This window comes from Mustela putorius, unplaced genomic scaffold (genome assembly GCF_011764305.1).
Source record: "Mustela putorius furo isolate JIRA1106 unplaced genomic scaffold, ASM1176430v1.1 tig00000127_pilon_pilon_pilon, whole genome shotgun sequence".
Taxonomy (NCBI): Eukaryota; Metazoa; Chordata; class Mammalia; order Carnivora; family Mustelidae; genus Mustela; species Mustela putorius.
The window spans coordinates 14,921,190-14,938,013 of NW_025421288.1; the positions used below are offsets into that span (position 1 = coordinate 14,921,190).

Here is a 16,824-nt window from a genome sequence, read left to right on the forward strand (position 1 = left end):
CGCTGCGTGCTCACGGGCCGTCCGAGCACTCGCCTTCTTGCCGTTGGTGACCCGGATCTCCGGTGACCTGGGCGCTGTTTGTTCGTTTGTCCGTCCTCTGTGTTTGCCCGAAGTGAGACGTGCCCGCAGTGCCGGGCTCGTGACCCCGCGCTCTAAGTGCGTGTGGGTCTTGTTTCTGTCGTGAACACCCAGTGTTGGCGTGAACGCATGCGCTACAGCACAGCTCCCAGGGAAGGGTGGGCGGCGGGCTTCAGACGTTTTCACACCCACCACGTGAATACTCGGCTGGGACAGTGCTCCCGGGAGGGCTCGCCTCTGCCCAGCCAGCCTGTCGAGCAGGGGCGGGGGCCAGGGGTCGAGTGCAGGTGCCCCTGGGCTTGGCTCCCCGACGCAGGGGCCCTGGCTCGGGGTCAGGGCTCCTGGGCGGGGCTGCTGTCCCCTGTGTGTCTGCCTGTCTTTCTGCCTTTTGGGGCGCTGCCGTGCACTCTCACGGTTCGGATTCTTAAGCAGAGACGGAGGGCAGTTTGCCGTGGGGGCTCCATGACTCCATCACTCGTCACTCCCTTCTGTTGTTTGTCCTTTGCTGTCTCCTGCCACGTCTGTTTTCTGGAAGCGCCTTTCCTCACGAGTCCTCCGGTACCATGGGGCGTGTCAGGACTGGTGCTCCCTGGTCTCCGCGTGTGCTGTCGGTTGGGGGGGAGAGGAGGTTCCCCGGTGGGAGGCGCCGGGACTGCGAGCCCTGCGCAGCCAGGAGGGCCCAGGGCTTGTCCTTTGGGGGCTGGTCTGCACATGGGCAGACGAGGGAGGAGGGTGTTTTGGTGTTAAATGTGCAGACCGGGTGGGTTGGGGTTGCTCGTCTCAGGCTCGAGGACTTGTAGCCCTTTGTGTCATGAGAGAGCCGCTGCTCCCCGCCTGTACGATTTTGTGCATTTTATTTTCTTTTATGCTGACACTTCCTTTCAATTTTTTCCCATTTAGGTGTAATTTTTGTCTGTTATTCATGCGTTTTTAGGTAAGGTGGAATTCCATTCATTCCTAATCCAGTCTTCTGGTCTGTGCTTGATAACGGTGCTGTGTTGTGACTTTGTGACTAGCGGGGAGGCTGCGGGCCGGGCACACTGGGCGCGCGCAGGGCTGAGCACGGTGCATTCAGAAGAGCGGAGCGCACGGGCGGCCGTTGCGTGCGCTGCTGAAACCGGCCGTCAGAAACCACCTCCGGCTCCTTGCTGAGCTGCTCTTCGCTGCTGACCACGTCCCAGGCGTGACTGGTGTGGCATTTCTTTTGTGGGCGGGCCCGTCTGCCAGGAAGAACACGGTGCGGGCCCCGGGAGGTGAGCGCCAGGCCTCGGGAAGCCCATGTTCGCGCTGGCTGCACCCCATGCGGCGGGAAGCAGCTGCTGTGCTCTTTCTGTCCGTTGTTTCTACTTCGTAAATTCAGGTGGGGTGCAGACCAGTCGGTCACAGAGGGCCGCCTGAACTTGGACTGTGCTGGGGTTAACAGCCCCCGTGGCGTGGGCCGTTGTGTCTCTGTTCCAGCCATCCGTTCCCTCCCTTGTGGGACACGGTCCTCCCGGGGGCAGTGCGGGCGGCAGTGGTCCGAAGATGCTCCAGGAGGCGGGTGCCGTGATGGTCGCCCCTGGGAATGGCCGGGGGGCCCGGGCGGGTGCCAAGTGGCCGCTCTCAGTGTGGAAAGCAGGGCCTGTGAGCTCTGGGCCGCAGCGGCGTGCCAGCGCTGACAGGCAGACCACGGGCCTCTGACAATCTCCGCGAGGCCTCCCTGTCCCTGTCCCGCTCCCGCGGGCTCGCGCTCAGAACCGAGCAGAAGCACACTCACCTCCTGGCAAGGCAACGTGGTAGCCAGGGGAGGTGATCGGACGCCCGGGTGCTGTGTGTTGAAGGGCGCGGGTCTGATGACTGCCGTGGACAGGACAGCTTGTTCCATTGCCCTTGTTTCCTGTCGCTCCGCTCGTCTGAACAGTGCCCCCCCCCCCAAGACCCGCTCCCCCCCACCAGTCACGGGAAGCCCCCCCCCCCCCAAGACCCGCTCCCCCCCACCAGTCACGGGAAGGCGTCCCTTACCTGTTCAGCCTGTCTCTGGGTCAGGGGGACCCTCCTGTGGCATAGCCACCGGGCTGCCTCAGGCCAGCAGCCGCTCTGCTGTGGGGGCCCTGCCCTCTGCTGTCCCGCAGGCTCATGGGCCCCGGCTCTGGGCCCCTGGGAAGCTGTAGGGGCCAGCTGTGTGCACGGTGGCTTATTCCCGCCCCCCTTCTGTTACAACATGGCTTTGAAATGGCTCCCTGATGTGCAGGATTTGGGCTGTTAGTTTGTGCCTTGGAAACACCGGACTCCTCTCCCGTGATAATCGGGGCATCGGATGACCAGGCTGCCATCGGACTTTGTGGCCTGAGACCGAGGATGCAGGGTTTAGTTGGAGTCCTGTCTTGGCCTGTGTCACAGGCTGAAACCCAGCGGTGTCTCGTTGATAAAATTCACATCAGAAGCTTTGGGATTCTCTGTTGACTTTACAGCCTAGGACGTGTGTCCATGTGGATGCTGTCCCCAGAGAGGGGGCCGCCTGCCTGCCAGCCAGGGGAGCGTCTGCGAGGCCCGCTACCTCCAGCAGGCATTATCCCCCAAGCTACTGAATGTGTTTTAAACAAAAGGATAATACGTTTTCCTGGTTAACAGTAAGCGTCTGAAATGACTCCCAGCGTACTGTAAATTGTGTCAAGCCTGCTGTCGCAAAACGCTGCGTGTGTCCCCCTCGTCTGTACACAGAAGGGCAGAGCAGGAGGAGTCCCTCCCGGGCTGTGCCCCCGCCCTGTTCCCACCACATCACCCTGCAGGGCCACTTCCTTAGCTCCATCTTCTCTAAGCCACTTCCTTCCTGCAGACACAATGTGGAAACATGCGCTTCTCCCGTCACCCTTAAAAAGCTGCCTGCCCTCCCCCACACCTTGCGCTACAGCCACGTGGAACTGGGTGCGCCTCCCGCTTCCCCGGCCACTCCTGACCGCCGGGGCTGCCTCCAGATCCACAGTCTGATTCTGATCTTTTCCCGCCTGGATTTCTGGTCAGATGTGTTTCGTTTGGGGGCCTGGGTTCGTTTTTTAGCAGAGTTTCAGATGCGCATGTGACGCCCAGGCCAGGACACTCCTCCTAGGGTGTCCCGTTGCTGGGCAGAGACCTGGAGCATCCCGGCGGCATCCCTGTGTTTTCCCATGAGACTTTCTTAGACTCCGGTCTGAGATCATGGCTTGCTTTCTGCATCCTCAGCACGTGATTTTTTCATATCTCAAGTGTAGTTTCTCAAAGAACGGACTCCCAGTTCAGCCATAGAAGATTCATTATCTCCCTGTTTGTGGGGTGGTGGTGGTTTTTTTTAAGGCTCCATAGGCTTGGCAGATTGTATGAAAATAATTTGTAATCTTGGCAGCCGAGAGTTAGAGGCCACTGGTGAGTACGTGTATTGCCCAGAATGGTGGGTGATCTGGGGGCCTGGGTCTCAGGCTGCGACGTCGGCCTCCCCACAGAACGCGTGGGTCTGCCGGCTGTGCTCTGAACGCTGAGAGGTGTGTTAGATTATCCCGACGGGGACGTGCTTCTCTGCCAGGGGGCCTGGTCTCTCCCTGCTGCCTTTCTGGAAGGATAGAATTCCCACTTGGGGAGGGGCCTGGGGGGACCGAGGCCGTGTGCGGAGCTGTTGGTGTGGCCTCCTGGCTGTGGGCTGCTGCCGGGGGCTGGTGGAGCTACCCGGCCGCCTCGGCCCGCCGCACAGTGGCACCTTCCCCTTTCAGGTGCTGAGCCTGCCTTCAGGTGGCAGGGACAGAAAGGGGAGTCGGCTGGTGTGTCACGTGGGCAGGGTCGGGGGGCTTGCCTGAGACGCCGAGCCTGCCATGTCACTTTGGAGTGTGGCTCCCCTTGCACAGATGAGTGTCCCTGACCCTGAGGCGCTTTTCCTTCCCGGTGCCTGGGCCATGACTTACACTCCGGGCTTGTCTCCCAACAAGAAAGGCAGCCCCGGTGAGACTGTTCCTGGGAAGTCGGCTGATGTTCGGTTACTGCCGTAGAAGCACGTCTGCGGTAACCGTTTGTTCAGTTAGAACGAAGGTACTAAATCGAGTCTTGGCTTGCACTGTCGGTTGGCGGTAACGGGGTGATGACACCAGTTTCCTACAAGTCCTGTCTTCTCTCGTTGACAGAAGGAGCCCAGCCAGCCCTCGGAGTGCAAACAGCAGTGAGGAGCGAGGCCCCCCGGCGGCAGCGGCGGGACTTGGCGCGGCGGCCCCACCACCGTATTGGCAGTGCTTTCTTCTAACTTGTTTTCAAGTGCATGATTTTGACTTTAACTTTCCCTTTATCCTTATTATTTTGCTTAACCTGTACAGTGGCAGCTTAAATGCCTTTCAGAAATAGGAGGTTTGATTCCAGCACCCTCTACGGCCTTGGGTGCAGCCCAGTGGACTTCCCCAGGCCCTGCCTCCGGGAGGGCCCCAGAGACCCCCGGGGGAAAGGGGTGGCAGAAGGCGGGGCGATGCCAAGAGCAGACGTGTGTGGGGGGTGGTTCCGGGGCCTCCAGAACCAGTCCCGCCCTCCGCGGTCGGACTGGATTCTTCTTCCCTCGAAGAAGCTGCGTGCTCTGTCTCCCACCTCTCGGTCTCCTGTGCTCTAGCGGGCTCAGAAGAGCTGCATAGGGTCCTGTTCTCCGTAGAACACTCTGTCTCTGGTTCTGTGGCCCTCGGGGTGCGGCAGGGGTGGCGGTGCGCCCCAGCCCTGAGGCTCGAGTGTGTGTGGCTCATCCTCATATTTATTTATTCTTTCCTGCTGGTGAGGGCTTGGGACGCTTGCTGTCACTTGTCCTTACACTCTCAGAAACCATGTGTGTGACGGGTGACCTGGCGACTCGCCTGGCGGGGGTGGTGGTGGCTCCCAGGGGAGCAAGGCCTGTGGAGAAGGAACCTCGCTCTGTCCTGCCTGCGGCTGAGGGCGGGCGCTCGTTTTCATGACATACAGACCTCCTGGCTCTGGGGGATGGCGGGCCTGCGGGCGCAGGTGAGGGGCCGGGGCTGGGACGTGCTGCTGTCCTTCTAGTGTGTCCATGTCAAGTCTTGCTTTCGCACAACCCCCAATTCTTGGCCCCGTGCTCATCTTGTTCTAAAAGCCCTGGGTTCAGAGCGACCTGTTCTTGGCTGGCGTGTGGGGTTTCTGAGTGTGCGACCATGGTCTCTGGCAGCCGGGGACGTGTGTCCACACTGTGACCAGGTCTGTGGAGTGCTCGGCCTTACTTCTAATAACATTTGTAACTGAATACGGTGTTTTCAGTTTGTACAGAATAGTTAGAATATTCTATTAAAGTTGTGAAACATGGAGCCAGCTCTGTGCGCAGTCTCTCTGTGGGAGGAGGGGGGGGGGGGGGGGTGGCGCTGGCCCCTGCCCACTCCCGGCAGCTCCCGACCGTGGCTGTGCGGCCTCCTGAGCCCTGCAGATGGGCAGACCCGGACCGGAGGCCTCTGCTCTTCCACGTCCGCCAGTTCTCCGGAGATGACTACGTTTAGTTTGCTCCTTAGGTCTGCAGACCCACTTCACAGTCTGGATGGACTTGGGGTCCCCCCCAGGAGTACACTGTTTCTTGAGAGTTTGTAGGGCTGTACCTTTCAGGTCCAGAAGGTTCCAGGAAGGAAAGTTCCTTCATAAAGCCCACTTCTGTCTTCTCACTGGTACTTTTCCAGTGGAACCTCCATTCCTTCCTGAGAGGGAGCGCTCCCCCCAGAGACGGGTGTCACACGAGCCCTTGCTCAGCACGTGCCCGGGGGAGTGCAGCTGCCCAGAGAGGGTGAGCACGCAGCCACGCCTCCCGCGGGCCAGCTGCCCGTGCCCAGCTCACCCTGAGCCTGTCTGGGGGCCTGGCTTGTCCCTGGGAGTGCCCACATGAAGGAGCGGGAAGTGCTGCCCAAGGGTTTGGAACAGCCGGGCTTCCAGTGTGCCCCAGCGGCTAGAACCAGGACGTTCTCGGTTCTTGAAGTCCCCGGCCCCCCACGCCCTACCCAAGCAGCCTGCGGGTGCCGGAGGTGCTTTGTTCCAGCTGACACAGGATGAGAACCCCATCCCCCGAGGGCGGTCAGCGGAGAGGACACGTGAGCGCAGGGAGCACCTCTTGAGGGTGGGCCCCCAGACCTCCAGGGCAGCTTCTCATCCCTATGGACCCTGCCTGGCCAGGGCTCCCCAAGTTCTCCACGCGTCCTGTTGCCCTGGAGCGTCCAGGGTGCAAGCAGGGGTGACACACAGTGCTGTGCTCGGGCGATGGCGGCACGTTGGCAGGGACGGCTTCAGCGGGGAGCACCTGTCCTGCTGGCCCGGGGCTCGCTCTGAGCGTGACCTTTCGGGGGGATCCTCTCCCGCTGGCTCCTGAGCCTCTGTGGTGGGTGACAGAGGCGCCTTCACGGCAGCAGCAGCACTGCTCGGCCTGAAGGCTGCCGGGGCCTCACCGAAGAGCCGCGGGGCTTGTGGGACGAGCCCCCTCAGATCGGCACAGCGCGGGCTGGCAGGGTGCTGGGGGCCCCAGGGGCCGGGCTCTGTTGGGCCCCCTCTGCCTGCAGCTTCTAGGGATTCACTGGGAGTCGACACGCATTGCCTGGGCCGGGAGTCCAAGCCACGTGCATATGCAGGGCGCCTGGCCGCCATGTGCTGCCATGGCGTGGGATGGCAGGGCTGGGGGGAGCCCGTGCCCTTCCTCGGAGACTGGCCGAGTCCGTGCCGCCGGCCCGTGGGGGACGTGGGCCATGCCTGAGAGTGTGGTCCTGAGGAGCTGCCGACGGGCAGCCCCGTGTGGGCTCGCATCTGCAGCGGCTCCCTTTAGAGCCTGGCGAGAGCAGCCTGCCGCCTGGGCTCCGAGGGAGTAGTGACTGGGCTTGCTGGCTCTCGGCGGCGACCTGCACGGTGCGGGCAGACCAGGCGTGTTTTCTCCTGGGACCAGCACGGACGACGGTGGGAGGGGCGTCTGGATGGTGGCCGTCTCTGGAGGCCCTGCGTCTTGTTTCTCCGTGGGAGGACAAGAGTGTGCGTGTGTCACCAGCACCCCCATGTGGCTTCCATCATGGAGCTCGGTCCCTGGGGCCTGCAGGGCCTCAGCCTGGCGTATCTGGACAGCAGGACTCCAGCCCGAAGCCTGAGAAGCTGTGTCTTCCCCCACCATCTCTTGTGGCACTGCCTCCTGGCCTGTGCGCAGAGCTGTCCGCTGGACGGGGAGCCTGGCATCCGTCCTCCATCCGGGCCTCTGCTGGCCTGTGTGCAGAGCTGTCCGCTGGACGGGGAGCCTGGCATCCGTCCTCCATCCGGGCCTCTCCTGGCCTGTGCACAGAGCTGTCCGCTGGACGGGGAGCCTGGCATCCGTCCTCCATCCGGGCCTCTGCTGGCAGCCCAGGGAGACCGCCGGAGGCTCTGTGGGGTCGTTCAGGCCCTGCTGCTTGTGCCAGAGAGGCCCCGAGCCGCCAGGAGCCAGTGGGGAAGGGGGCACTTGCAGCGGCTCTTTGGGTGATTGCTGACTGCGTGGGTCATGACCCCTGAATTGCCTGGAGCCACCTTTGTGTCCCCCTTCTGGGCTGGGCCACCACAATGCTTTTCAGAGGCTTCCAGTGACCGTCCAGGGCTACCTTCCCACCCCATGGGCTCTGCGGCCTGACCCTCCTTCCTTCTGTACTCCCCCCTTCAACTAGCTTGTCCTACACGAGACTGGGCCCGGCTGCCAGGTCTGTCCTTCCTGGTTCGCCCGCCCCTGCACCCTTAAATCTGCGGGCGGCTCTGCACCCGCCGAGTGCAGGGCTCACGCCCAAAGTGGAAGGGTCCCAGCCTTGGCTGGGGGAAGCCAGATACAAAGAAGGGCCTACAGACGACGCATTGTTCTGGCTTCTGAAGGCTGTGGGATGGCCGGGGCCGCGGTGGCAGGGTGACCGGGACACCCCCGAGGAGACAGGGACTCTGGGAACTGCTTCACTTGGGAGTGTCTGGTTGTACATGCGTAAACTGCCTCAGTGAAGCTACTTTCTCAGCAGTGCCCCGGAGTTGGGGTCAATCCACTTAAAATTCTGGTTTTCCTCTGGGTAAGTTAGGAATCGTGGCCACCCAGGGCCAGGTGAGTGGCAGAGGTTGCCCACGCCCTGCAGTGGCCAGCAGTCCCACTCCCCCTGAGCGCTAGCCCAAGTCAGCCCTGTGGCTTGTGCTCCCAGAGAGTGCCCGGGCCCGGGGAGGTGAAGCCCAGACGTCAGCTGGCCTGTCTCGGCCGATCTGCCGGTCTCTGGCCCACTCTCTGCTCAGGGGTCGTCCCTGTCTCCTTGCCCCCGCGCGCCCAGTGGGTGATGGGGAACAACACAGGGTCACTGCAGGGGAGGGCCTAGGGCAGCAGTGGGAGACGTGTCCTCTGACCCGACCCTTTGCTGCACAGCCCAGGAAGGGTTCCGCCCGAGAGCACTGTGCCCGTCGGGGGCCACCCTCGGCTCCGTGCCAGCCAGCCTTGCCCTCAGCCGCTGCCCCAGTGCCAGGGGCTCCCGGACCCTCCTCAGCTGACCCCGGCTGAGCTTTCCATCCTTCTGAACTTGGTGTGATCCTCCTCGTTGGCCAGGGACCCCCTCACCATCAGAGGCCACAGTGGGTGAAGCCTTCATTCCAAGGTGGGTGAGGCCTAGACACCTCCTTGAGGCCAAGTCACCTTGGTGCACCAGGACGGAGCCCCTGTCCACCCCCAGGATGTCACCATGGTGCCATTCGCGGGGCGAGCGGGGCCCAGAGGACTCCGCTCAGGGAGGGCGGCGGCCGGATGTTCCTTTCCCTGACAGCCCAGCAGGCGTGCCTGGCCCGGCTGGGCTTCTGTAGGCCCTGGAGACATGGGGTGCCCCCCCGACACGGGCCGGAGACGTCCCGAAGCCCAGGAATGTCAGTGAAGCTCCCCAGATCTCAGCTTCTGCTTCTGGAACATGGGGAGAACCCTCCCTCCTGGGCACAGGCCAGAGGCTTCAGAGAGAAAGCCCAAGGCACATGGCTACAGCCGCCTCCCTGCCCAAAGCCTTGGTCCAGGCAGAGCCGCCCACGCGGGTCCTCCGCATCGCCTGCCAGTGTGGAGCGGGGCGGGGCGGGGCGGGGGGGGTTGCTTGGGGACGGGAAGGCCTCTGGGACGCAGGCCAGCAGGGAGGCCCTTGGGTCCCTACCTGCCCGCATTTCTGGCAGGGGCTGGAAGTTCCCAGGAGAGCTCCCGTCCTGGAGAGGGGAGAGCCGAGCAGAGGAGGGGGCTGGGGGTGCTCCCCCCCCCCCCGCACAGCCCTGGGAGGAGGACGGGGGGACCTGCAGCAGCTCCGGGAAGTGTGCGGCTGGGGTTCACCGTTAGGCTTCTGGCCTCCACATCTGGGAGGGGAGTGATGATGCGGCGTTCCCGGCCATGCGATGTGCGGTGCTGCCCGCGTAGCCCAGGACGCTCACGAAGGTAGTCGCCGGCGTCCAGGTGCTCAGAGTCGGGGGCGGCAGCGGGGGTGGGAGGATGGATGGGGCCCGGAGGGGGCGCCGTCAGGGCGGCGGGCGCTGTTTGAAGTGGTTGCCGGGGAACCCTGAAGAGCCTGGGCCAGGACACCCAGCACTCAGGCACTCGGGCGTGGGGAGCCGGGGTGGCACCTGGTGACAGCAGGGCCACATGCAGACAGCCTTGAGACTTCGGTGCCCACAGGCTGCTGGTGCGGAGGAAGCGGCGAGAGGTCCCCCCCCAGAAGAGGGGCACCTCCATCTCCCACGGGTCCTCGACCGCTCCGCCCCCACGTCCTGCACCGGGCAGCATTTCTGACTTCAGAGCTGCGCAGAGCACGCTGAACTCTCCCTGGTCCTCGCCCGGGGAAGGCCCGGTGCTGCGGAGAACTCCTGCACATCCTCGCAAACCCAGTGCGGAAGGCCCCGGTGGTCTCCGGAAAGCCTCGACCTCCTCAGCCAGAGCCGGCTCATGCCGCCTCTCTGCTGGGCCGCCTCTGCCAGCAGACGTCGTGACCGGCTGAGGCCAGCAGCCTGTCGCGGGGCTGGGGCCTGTGCTAGAGTCGGCGGAACAAAGCAGGGCTCTGAGACCAGAAGCGGAAATCCAGGGGTCCTGCGGCGCTGGGGGTCCTGCTGCATCCTTCCTGCTCCTGCTGCTGCTGGGGGCCCCGGTGTCCCGGGGCTGTGGCCCCTCCTCCCTCTCTCGGAAGGACACGGACCGCATTCAGGGCCCACCCAGATAATCGGGGGTGACCTCATGGTCCTCAGTCACATCTTCCATCACATCAGGCAGTAGTGACTGACCCCGTGATGTCCCATCCACCGGTTCCATGGACAGGACACCCCAGGTTTGCCCGCAGGGTTGGAGAAAAGTTGCACGAATGCCGGCTGCCTGTCACGTTCGGGTGGGGGTGGGAGCCGGCCGGTGGGCGGTCTCCGAGCTGTCACCGTTCACCCAGCAGTCTGTCCCGTGACCTTGTGCGGCCCAGGATCGTTCACGCAGCCTCACTTGTCGCTTCTGAGATTCGCCTAACACTGCGCCCCCCGAACACCAACGGGGGACACTGCAGAGGACTGCCCGGGACACCAGTCGGAGAGAACAGCACTGGGCCGCGTCTCCCTGTTAGGGAACACGGCAGGCTCCCTGTTAGGGAACACGGCAGGCTCCCGCCAGGGCACGCGTGCGTGTTCATGTGTAAATACATCTCTTTAACTGGCAAAATACACAGAAATGTCCCGTCTTCCCGGCCTCTGAGCGCGCGGCTTGGGCACGGAGCACATTCACACTGTTGTGCGGCAGTCCCCACCGCCCCTGTGCAGAGGGAAACTGCCTGTGAGACACCGACCCCATCCCTCCCCCGGCCCCAGCGCCCACCGTCCACCCTCTGTCCCCAGAGACACCGACCACCATCCTGGCCCCGGCGCCCACTGTCCACCGTCTGTCCTCCGAGACCCCGACCACCATCCCGGCCCTGGCGCCCACGGTCCACCCTCTGTCCTCCGAGACACCGACCACCATCCTGGCCCCGGCGCCCACCATCCACTTTCCATCCCCGAGACACCGACCGCCAGCCCCAGAGCCCACCATCCATTCTCCATCCACCAAGACATGGATCCCCATCCTTCCCCCGGCCCTGGGGCCCACCGTCCACTCTCTGTCCCCCTGAGACACCGACCCCCCTCCGTCCCCTGGCACCCACTGTCCACTCTCTGCGCCTGTGAATCTGGAGACTCAAGGGACCCCATCTGGGTGGGATCTGCAGTATTTGCCCTTCTGTGTCTGGCCTTTTTGACTCTGCATCACGTCCCAGGTCCATCTAGCTGTGGCCGGTGTCAGCGTGTCCCTCCATGTTCAGCCTGAGGGACAGTCTGGTGTGTGGACAGACCATGTCCTGTGACTCCATTCATTTGTCGACGGACGTGGGGACCAATCTACCTGCCTGGGGGCAGGAGTGAGAGTCCCTCAGGCAGCCGTGGGAATCCCGGGTGGGACCCTTGGGTAAATAATAGTAAGCAGCCCACCTTTGGGGGGCGGGGTGGACAGGCGCAGACGTCCCTTCTGTCCTGTGAGGACGCCGCCCGGGAGCCTGCAAGGGCTGACGCCGTCCAGAAGGCGGCGGCCTCAGCTTGTCCGTCTCTGCTCTCCCGGTATTTCGTGCATCCTCGTTTGATTCAGGCTTCCAGAAAGGTCCTGTGTCCCCGTGACCCAGGCCCCGGGCAGTCTGCCCGAAGTGTGGGCGTGCCTGCCGGCTCCCGCTCCTCCCCTGACCCTGGCCCCGGCCCCCCAGCCCCGACCCCTCCCTGACCGCTCTGACAAGCACGCGGAGCCCCCACAGACTTCCGGTGCTCTGAATAGTCCCATTCCTGGGACAAGGAGGTCGACGCTTTTTAGGTCCACGTTTCCCAGAAACTTCCCTGAGCACCTGGGCTGGGCTCTGGGGGCCCCACAGTGTGCGACCCTGGCCCTGCATCCCAGGAGCTGATCGAGGTGGTGCGGCATGGATGGACGCTTGCTGGGGGCCGAGGAGGAGGAAGGGGCTCTGGGCAGGGGAGGGGCCGTGATTCACTGATGAGCGTCTCGCGCGGAGGCCCACCTGTCAGACTCCCGCCGAGGGCCCCGAGAACCAGAGAGGGGGACAGGGACACAGGAAACCAGGCTGACCGTGAAAGTCGGGGTGACACCCGCCTCCCGCCCTCCGGCCTCTCCCTTTTCCCAGGTTCCCGATGGGAGGAGAGAGATCAAGGGCGGGCCCGGTGGCAGGCAGCGGTGGCCAATGGGCCATGTCAGCCTCGGGTCAGGTGGCATCAGGCCATCTCCCAGGTGCGTGGACTTCCCCCACCTTCCCGGGGTTCACACTGGAGCCACCACCAGGACCCCAGTTCCCAGCAGTGCATAGTTGGTGGGAGTAGGCTTTAGGGTATGCTCTGACCATCTGAGGGGACTTCCTGGAGGGGGCCGGGGGAGAGGGTCTCCCAGGCACGGGAAGCAGGGAGCCCCCCCCCCTCCCCAGCCCCGGGGCTGTTCTGAGCACCGCCTCCCACAGGAAGAGGGCGGTATGGAGCCCGGGGCGCCTGGGCTGCCCTGGGCTGCCGTGACGCACGGCTTCCTCCCAGGCCGCTCTTCCCAGGCTGGTTGGGCGAGAGCCTCCGGGGCTCGGCCTCTCACGGCTGCATGGATGAGCTCACGAGGGGCGTTTCAGAGAGGTGCCATCATTCTGACTGGGCCGTCTGACGTCCTCCCCCAGCCGGACGGGACCGCAAGGGCCCCTGGCCGGATGTTTGGGGACTAGCCTGTCTGCCTGGCGGCAGGAGCGGGTGTCCCCCCAGACAGGCTGTGCGTGAATCCCGGATGCGACCCTTGGATAAATATTAGTAAACTTGGCTCTGACCTACACTGCCTGACGCCACCAATGGGAGGCAAAGCCCGGCAAGGTCCCTCCCTGTTCATTTGGGTGGGGCTACTTCCTGCCCCGGGGCCTTGGGGTGCACAGGCTGGCAGCGGGACCCTCGGCTGAGGCCCTGACTTCTCTGAGGCCCCACCCTCCATTCCCTGCAAGTCTGAAAAAGTGACCCCAGCAGCCCCCACCTTGTTGGGGGCCCAAGAAGGGCAAAGAGCGAACGGAGCCCCTGTCTCTCCGGCGCGCGGCCGGCCGGCCGGCACCCATGTGGCCAAGAAGCCTGGTGGGCTGCAGGTCCCCGCGGGGTGCAGGCCGAATTCGCAGCAGGGCCCCCACTGCCCGGCGGGAAGCCGTCTCCCTGCTGGGTCCTCTGGGCTCCCAGCCACCAAATGGCTCAGGGAGGGAGCTCCCCCCAAAGGTCCTCCGTTGGGGTTACAAGGGCAGTGCTTTGCATCCTCATCCCTCCCAATTCCCTGCCCCAGAGGGTCCTCCCGATGGGCCTACTCAGGGGCGGGCACGGGGCCCTCTCCTGGCTCCAGGCTCACGCTTCTTAGCTGGGAGCAGGAGCCGGCGGCAGGTGGCCCACGGGGCCGCTGCTGGCCCAGGGCAGGAGCTGTTGCTAGTGAAGCTGCCTGGGTGGGCCCAGCTCCCGACCCCCAACCGTGGGGGAACCCCACCCAGGCTGCCCTGCCCCAGGGTCTCCCTCCCAGGTTGGAGGCCAAGGCTCCTCCCCACTCCCTGTGACGCCCACTTGTCAGAACACCCCCCGGGTCGCTGGCCCGCCAACGCTCCCTGGAGAGGCCTGGCCAGTGGGAGGCAAGGAGATAAGGCCTCACCTGGCCTCACTGGGCACCCCCTGGTTTGGGGGGCCCCCACAGCCCCTTCCTCCCACTCAGTCTGTTTCTCTAGCACCTCAAGCCCCCCACCTCTTCTTCCCCCCGGCCTCACCCCTCCCACCAGGGCCCCTCCTCCCTAAGGCCTCACTTCTCTGTGAAATGGGGCTGAGAAGAGCACCCCTGGGCGCCCCCTGGGCAGCTCCGCAGGCAACACCCCCTCCCCGGGACTCCTTCAAGCTGTCCTCGTGGCCCCGGGCCCCCAGGGTCTCCTTCCTGAGGGCAGGCAGGACTCCCATCCTCGGGTTCCTAGCCCCAAGCCCCTGGTCCGAGCTGGTGACCCCCAAGGGCCGGGGTTCTGGACTGCCCTCTGCGAGGTTAGGGGACTTCCCAGGCACGGGACAGGGGTGGCTGGGGGAGGGTCAGTTCAGCCGCAGGCCCGGCTTCCTGAACCCGCACTGGCTCCTCCTGTGCTCTGCCTTCACCAGCGCGAGAACTTTTGGAAGCAGGGACCTGGGTGTTCCTCCGCACCTGCACCTGCGCTGCAACCTTGTCCCAGCCCGCCAGGGCGCCCGGGCCCTTCCTGTTCGGTGTGCGGTCCTTTCCCAGGGTCACAGCTAGGTGGGGGTGTTGGAAAGTGGGTGTCTTGAAGAGGCCCTGGCCGCCGGGACCCTCTCCGGGACTCCACCCCCACCCCTGGGAACCGGGCGGGGCCAGCCGTCCCTCCTGCTCCTATAAAAGGGAGACAGTAACTGAAAAGCCCGCCCCCCCTTCCTACTGGGAAGCATGACTCAGCCGCCCCCACCGCCCGCCCCAGGCTGAGCCTCCAGCACCAGCAGAGTTTTCGGCACCCACAGGGTCTTTCGGAGGCCCCCCTACCCCCTGGGGGGTGCAGGCGGGGGCCAGCCGGCAGGAGGGCGCGGGAAGGACAGGACCCCGGGGAGGAAGGGGGCTCCCTCACGTCCACGGGGCACTGTCCCCGCGTCCCTCATCGAACAGAAGTGTTACTGTCCCCACCCACTTCACGGAGGAGAAAGCAGGCTCCCAGCACCCGCTCTCCGCGTCCGCCTGGCCCCGGGGTGGGGAAGACGGAAGGTCCGGCCAGGGGCGGCCCGCGGGGTGGAGGTGGGAGAGCAGGCCGGCGGGGCAGGGCCCTCGGAGGGTCTCCCGGGGAAGGGCTCTCCGGGCGCGCGAGGACTAGCTGCCCGGGCGCCTGGAGGAGGGTGGGGGTCCGGGCCCCGCGGACTTCCCGCCCTGGGCCGGCCCCGTCCCCCGGCGGTTCCCGGGGCTCCCCGGCGGTGAGTCACCGCGGGCAGGGCCGGCCGCAGCGCATTCCTCCGCGGGGCCGGCGTCCGGGGCGGGGTGGGACCGCGAGTCACCCCACGAGGCCGGGGCCGGGGCGGCGGAGGAACAGGAGCCGAGCGCGCGGCCTCCCGCGGCCGCGGACGGCGGGGGCGCGGTCTCGGGGGCAGGGGGCGGGGAGAGGGGCGGGGCCTCGGCGCGGGGGCGGGGCCGAGCCCAGGCGGGGCCCTATAAAGGCGGCGCCGGGAGCCCCGGAGCGCACCGTCCGCACCGCCCGCGCCTCTGCCGCCGCCACCGCCGCCATGAGGACGCCGGGCGAGGTGCTGCGCGAGGGCGAGCTGGAGAAGCGCAGCGACAGCCTGTTCCAGCTGTGGAAGAAGAAGCGCGGGGTGCTCACGCCCGACCGCCTGCGCCTGTTCCCCGCCGGGCCCGGCGCGCGCCCCAAGGAGCTGCGCTTCCACTCCATCCTCAAGGTGGACTGCGTGGAGCGCACCGGCAAGTACGTCTACTTCACCATCGTCACCACCGACCGCAAGGAGATCGACTTCCGCTGCGCGGGCGAGAGCTGCTGGAACGCGGCCATCACGCTGGCGCTCATCGACTTCCAGAACCGCCGCGCCCTGCAGGACTTCCGCAGCCGCCAGGAGCGCGCCGCGCCCGCCGCGCCCCCCGAGTCCCGGCCGGCCCGCGCGCCCTGAGCGCCGCCGCGGTGAGTGCCGGCCGTCGCGGGAGGCCGTCGCGCGGGGGACCGTCGCGGGAGGCCGTCGCGCGGGGGACCGTCGCGGGAGGCCGTCGCGCGGGGGACCGTCGCGGGAGGCCGTCGCGCGGGGGACCGTCGCGGGAGGCCGTCGCGCGGGGGACCGTCGCGGGAGGCCGTCGCGCGGGGGACCGCGGCCGCGTGTCCGCGCGCGGGGCCCCGGGGGGACCCTCCGCCGGCCGGACCCCGGCCGCCCTCCGCGCGCCCTAACCGCCTGCTCTCCCCCCAACCCTCTCCAGGAGCCGCGCACTGGACGAGTCGGGTCGACGCGGGGCCGCGCCGCCGGCAGGAAACCCAGGGGGCCGCCCGGGACTGCGGGGGACCCGGGCGGGCCGCCCGCCCGCTGACCACAGTGAGGACAAAGGCCGGGAGCCGTGTCCCTGACCCACACGGAAGGATCTTCCCATGCAGAGCCACAGAGCCTCGGCCCGCTGAGCGGGCGCCTTAAATTATCAGACTATCTATGTATTTATTGGGTGGTTATCATGGAACCATCTGTCGTAATAGTTCGTTTTGCATCAATGTGTTCATTCCAAATAAACTGATCTGTTCCCTTTTCTACCAGCCCAGGCCTGGTGCCGTGAGCTTCCTGCGGCCGGTTGGTGGCCCTGCCCGTGGGCGTCGGGTGGGGGTGGGGAGAGCCACCACCCTGGCGTCTGGGAAGGGCCCGGGGAGAGCTGTCTGAACGAGCGCAGTGTCATCTGCACGGCCCTGTTCACGCCCTCCTTGCCAAGCAGCCTCTCCCGAGGCTGGGAAGTGCCCCGAGGTTTGGCCCCGGCTGACTTCTGCTCCTGGGTGTGCCTCGGGAGGACAGGAGGGGGGGCGGGCTGGAAGGCCGGGGCTGGTGCTTGCCCAGGGAGGTCATTCAAACTGCCCCCTTGAGGTCGGTGCACCTCCTCTGCCCACAGACCCCAACGGCCGCCCACCACCACTCGCCACCTGTCCCGCAGCCCTCTGGAAGGAAGCCTCAGGCCTCTGGTCGCCTGCCCGGCTGCGCTCCCCTTAACCCCACCCCACCCTGCGGCTGCAGCCG

The 16,824-nt window shown here is 65.7% G+C and overlaps 2 protein-coding genes across 6 annotated transcripts in view; both read left to right on the forward strand.

The window, feature by feature from the left end:
- Window positions 1-5,369, forward strand: part of NAP1L4 (nucleosome assembly protein 1 like 4) — a 43,037-nt gene extending 37,668 nt beyond the window's left edge. For 3 of the 5 annotated variants that reach the window (XM_045066427.1, XM_045066439.1, XM_013059950.2), the window contains 2 exons: window positions 4,015-4,110; window positions 4,203-5,369. In XM_045066427.1, the coding sequence (XP_044922362.1) occupies window positions 4,015-4,110; window positions 4,203-4,241 (135 nt within the window). In that variant the 3' untranslated portion in view covers window positions 4,242-5,369. Of the gene's footprint in view, window positions 1-978; window positions 1,013-4,014; window positions 4,111-4,202 lie in introns of all 5 variants that reach the window. The other 2 variants (XM_045066437.1, XM_045066432.1) reach the window with 2 other exon arrangements.
- Window positions 5,370-15,271: 9,902 nt separating this feature from the next.
- PHLDA2 (pleckstrin homology like domain family A member 2) lies at window positions 15,272-16,355 on the forward strand. The gene is made up of 2 exons (XM_045066453.1): window positions 15,272-15,743; window positions 16,031-16,355. The coding sequence occupies exon 1, from the start codon at window positions 15,337-15,339 to the stop codon at window positions 15,730-15,732; it is 396 nt and encodes a 131-aa protein (XP_044922388.1). The 5' UTR covers window positions 15,272-15,336; the 3' UTR covers window positions 15,733-15,743; window positions 16,031-16,355.
- Window positions 16,356-16,824: the final 469 nt, after the last annotated feature.

Bases quoted from the DNA above. Each gene is read 5' to 3' on its own strand.
- PHLDA2 (XM_045066453.1), top strand. From the start codon at position 15,337: ATGAGGACGCCGGGCGAGGTGCTGCGCGAGGGCGAGCTGGAGAAGCGC.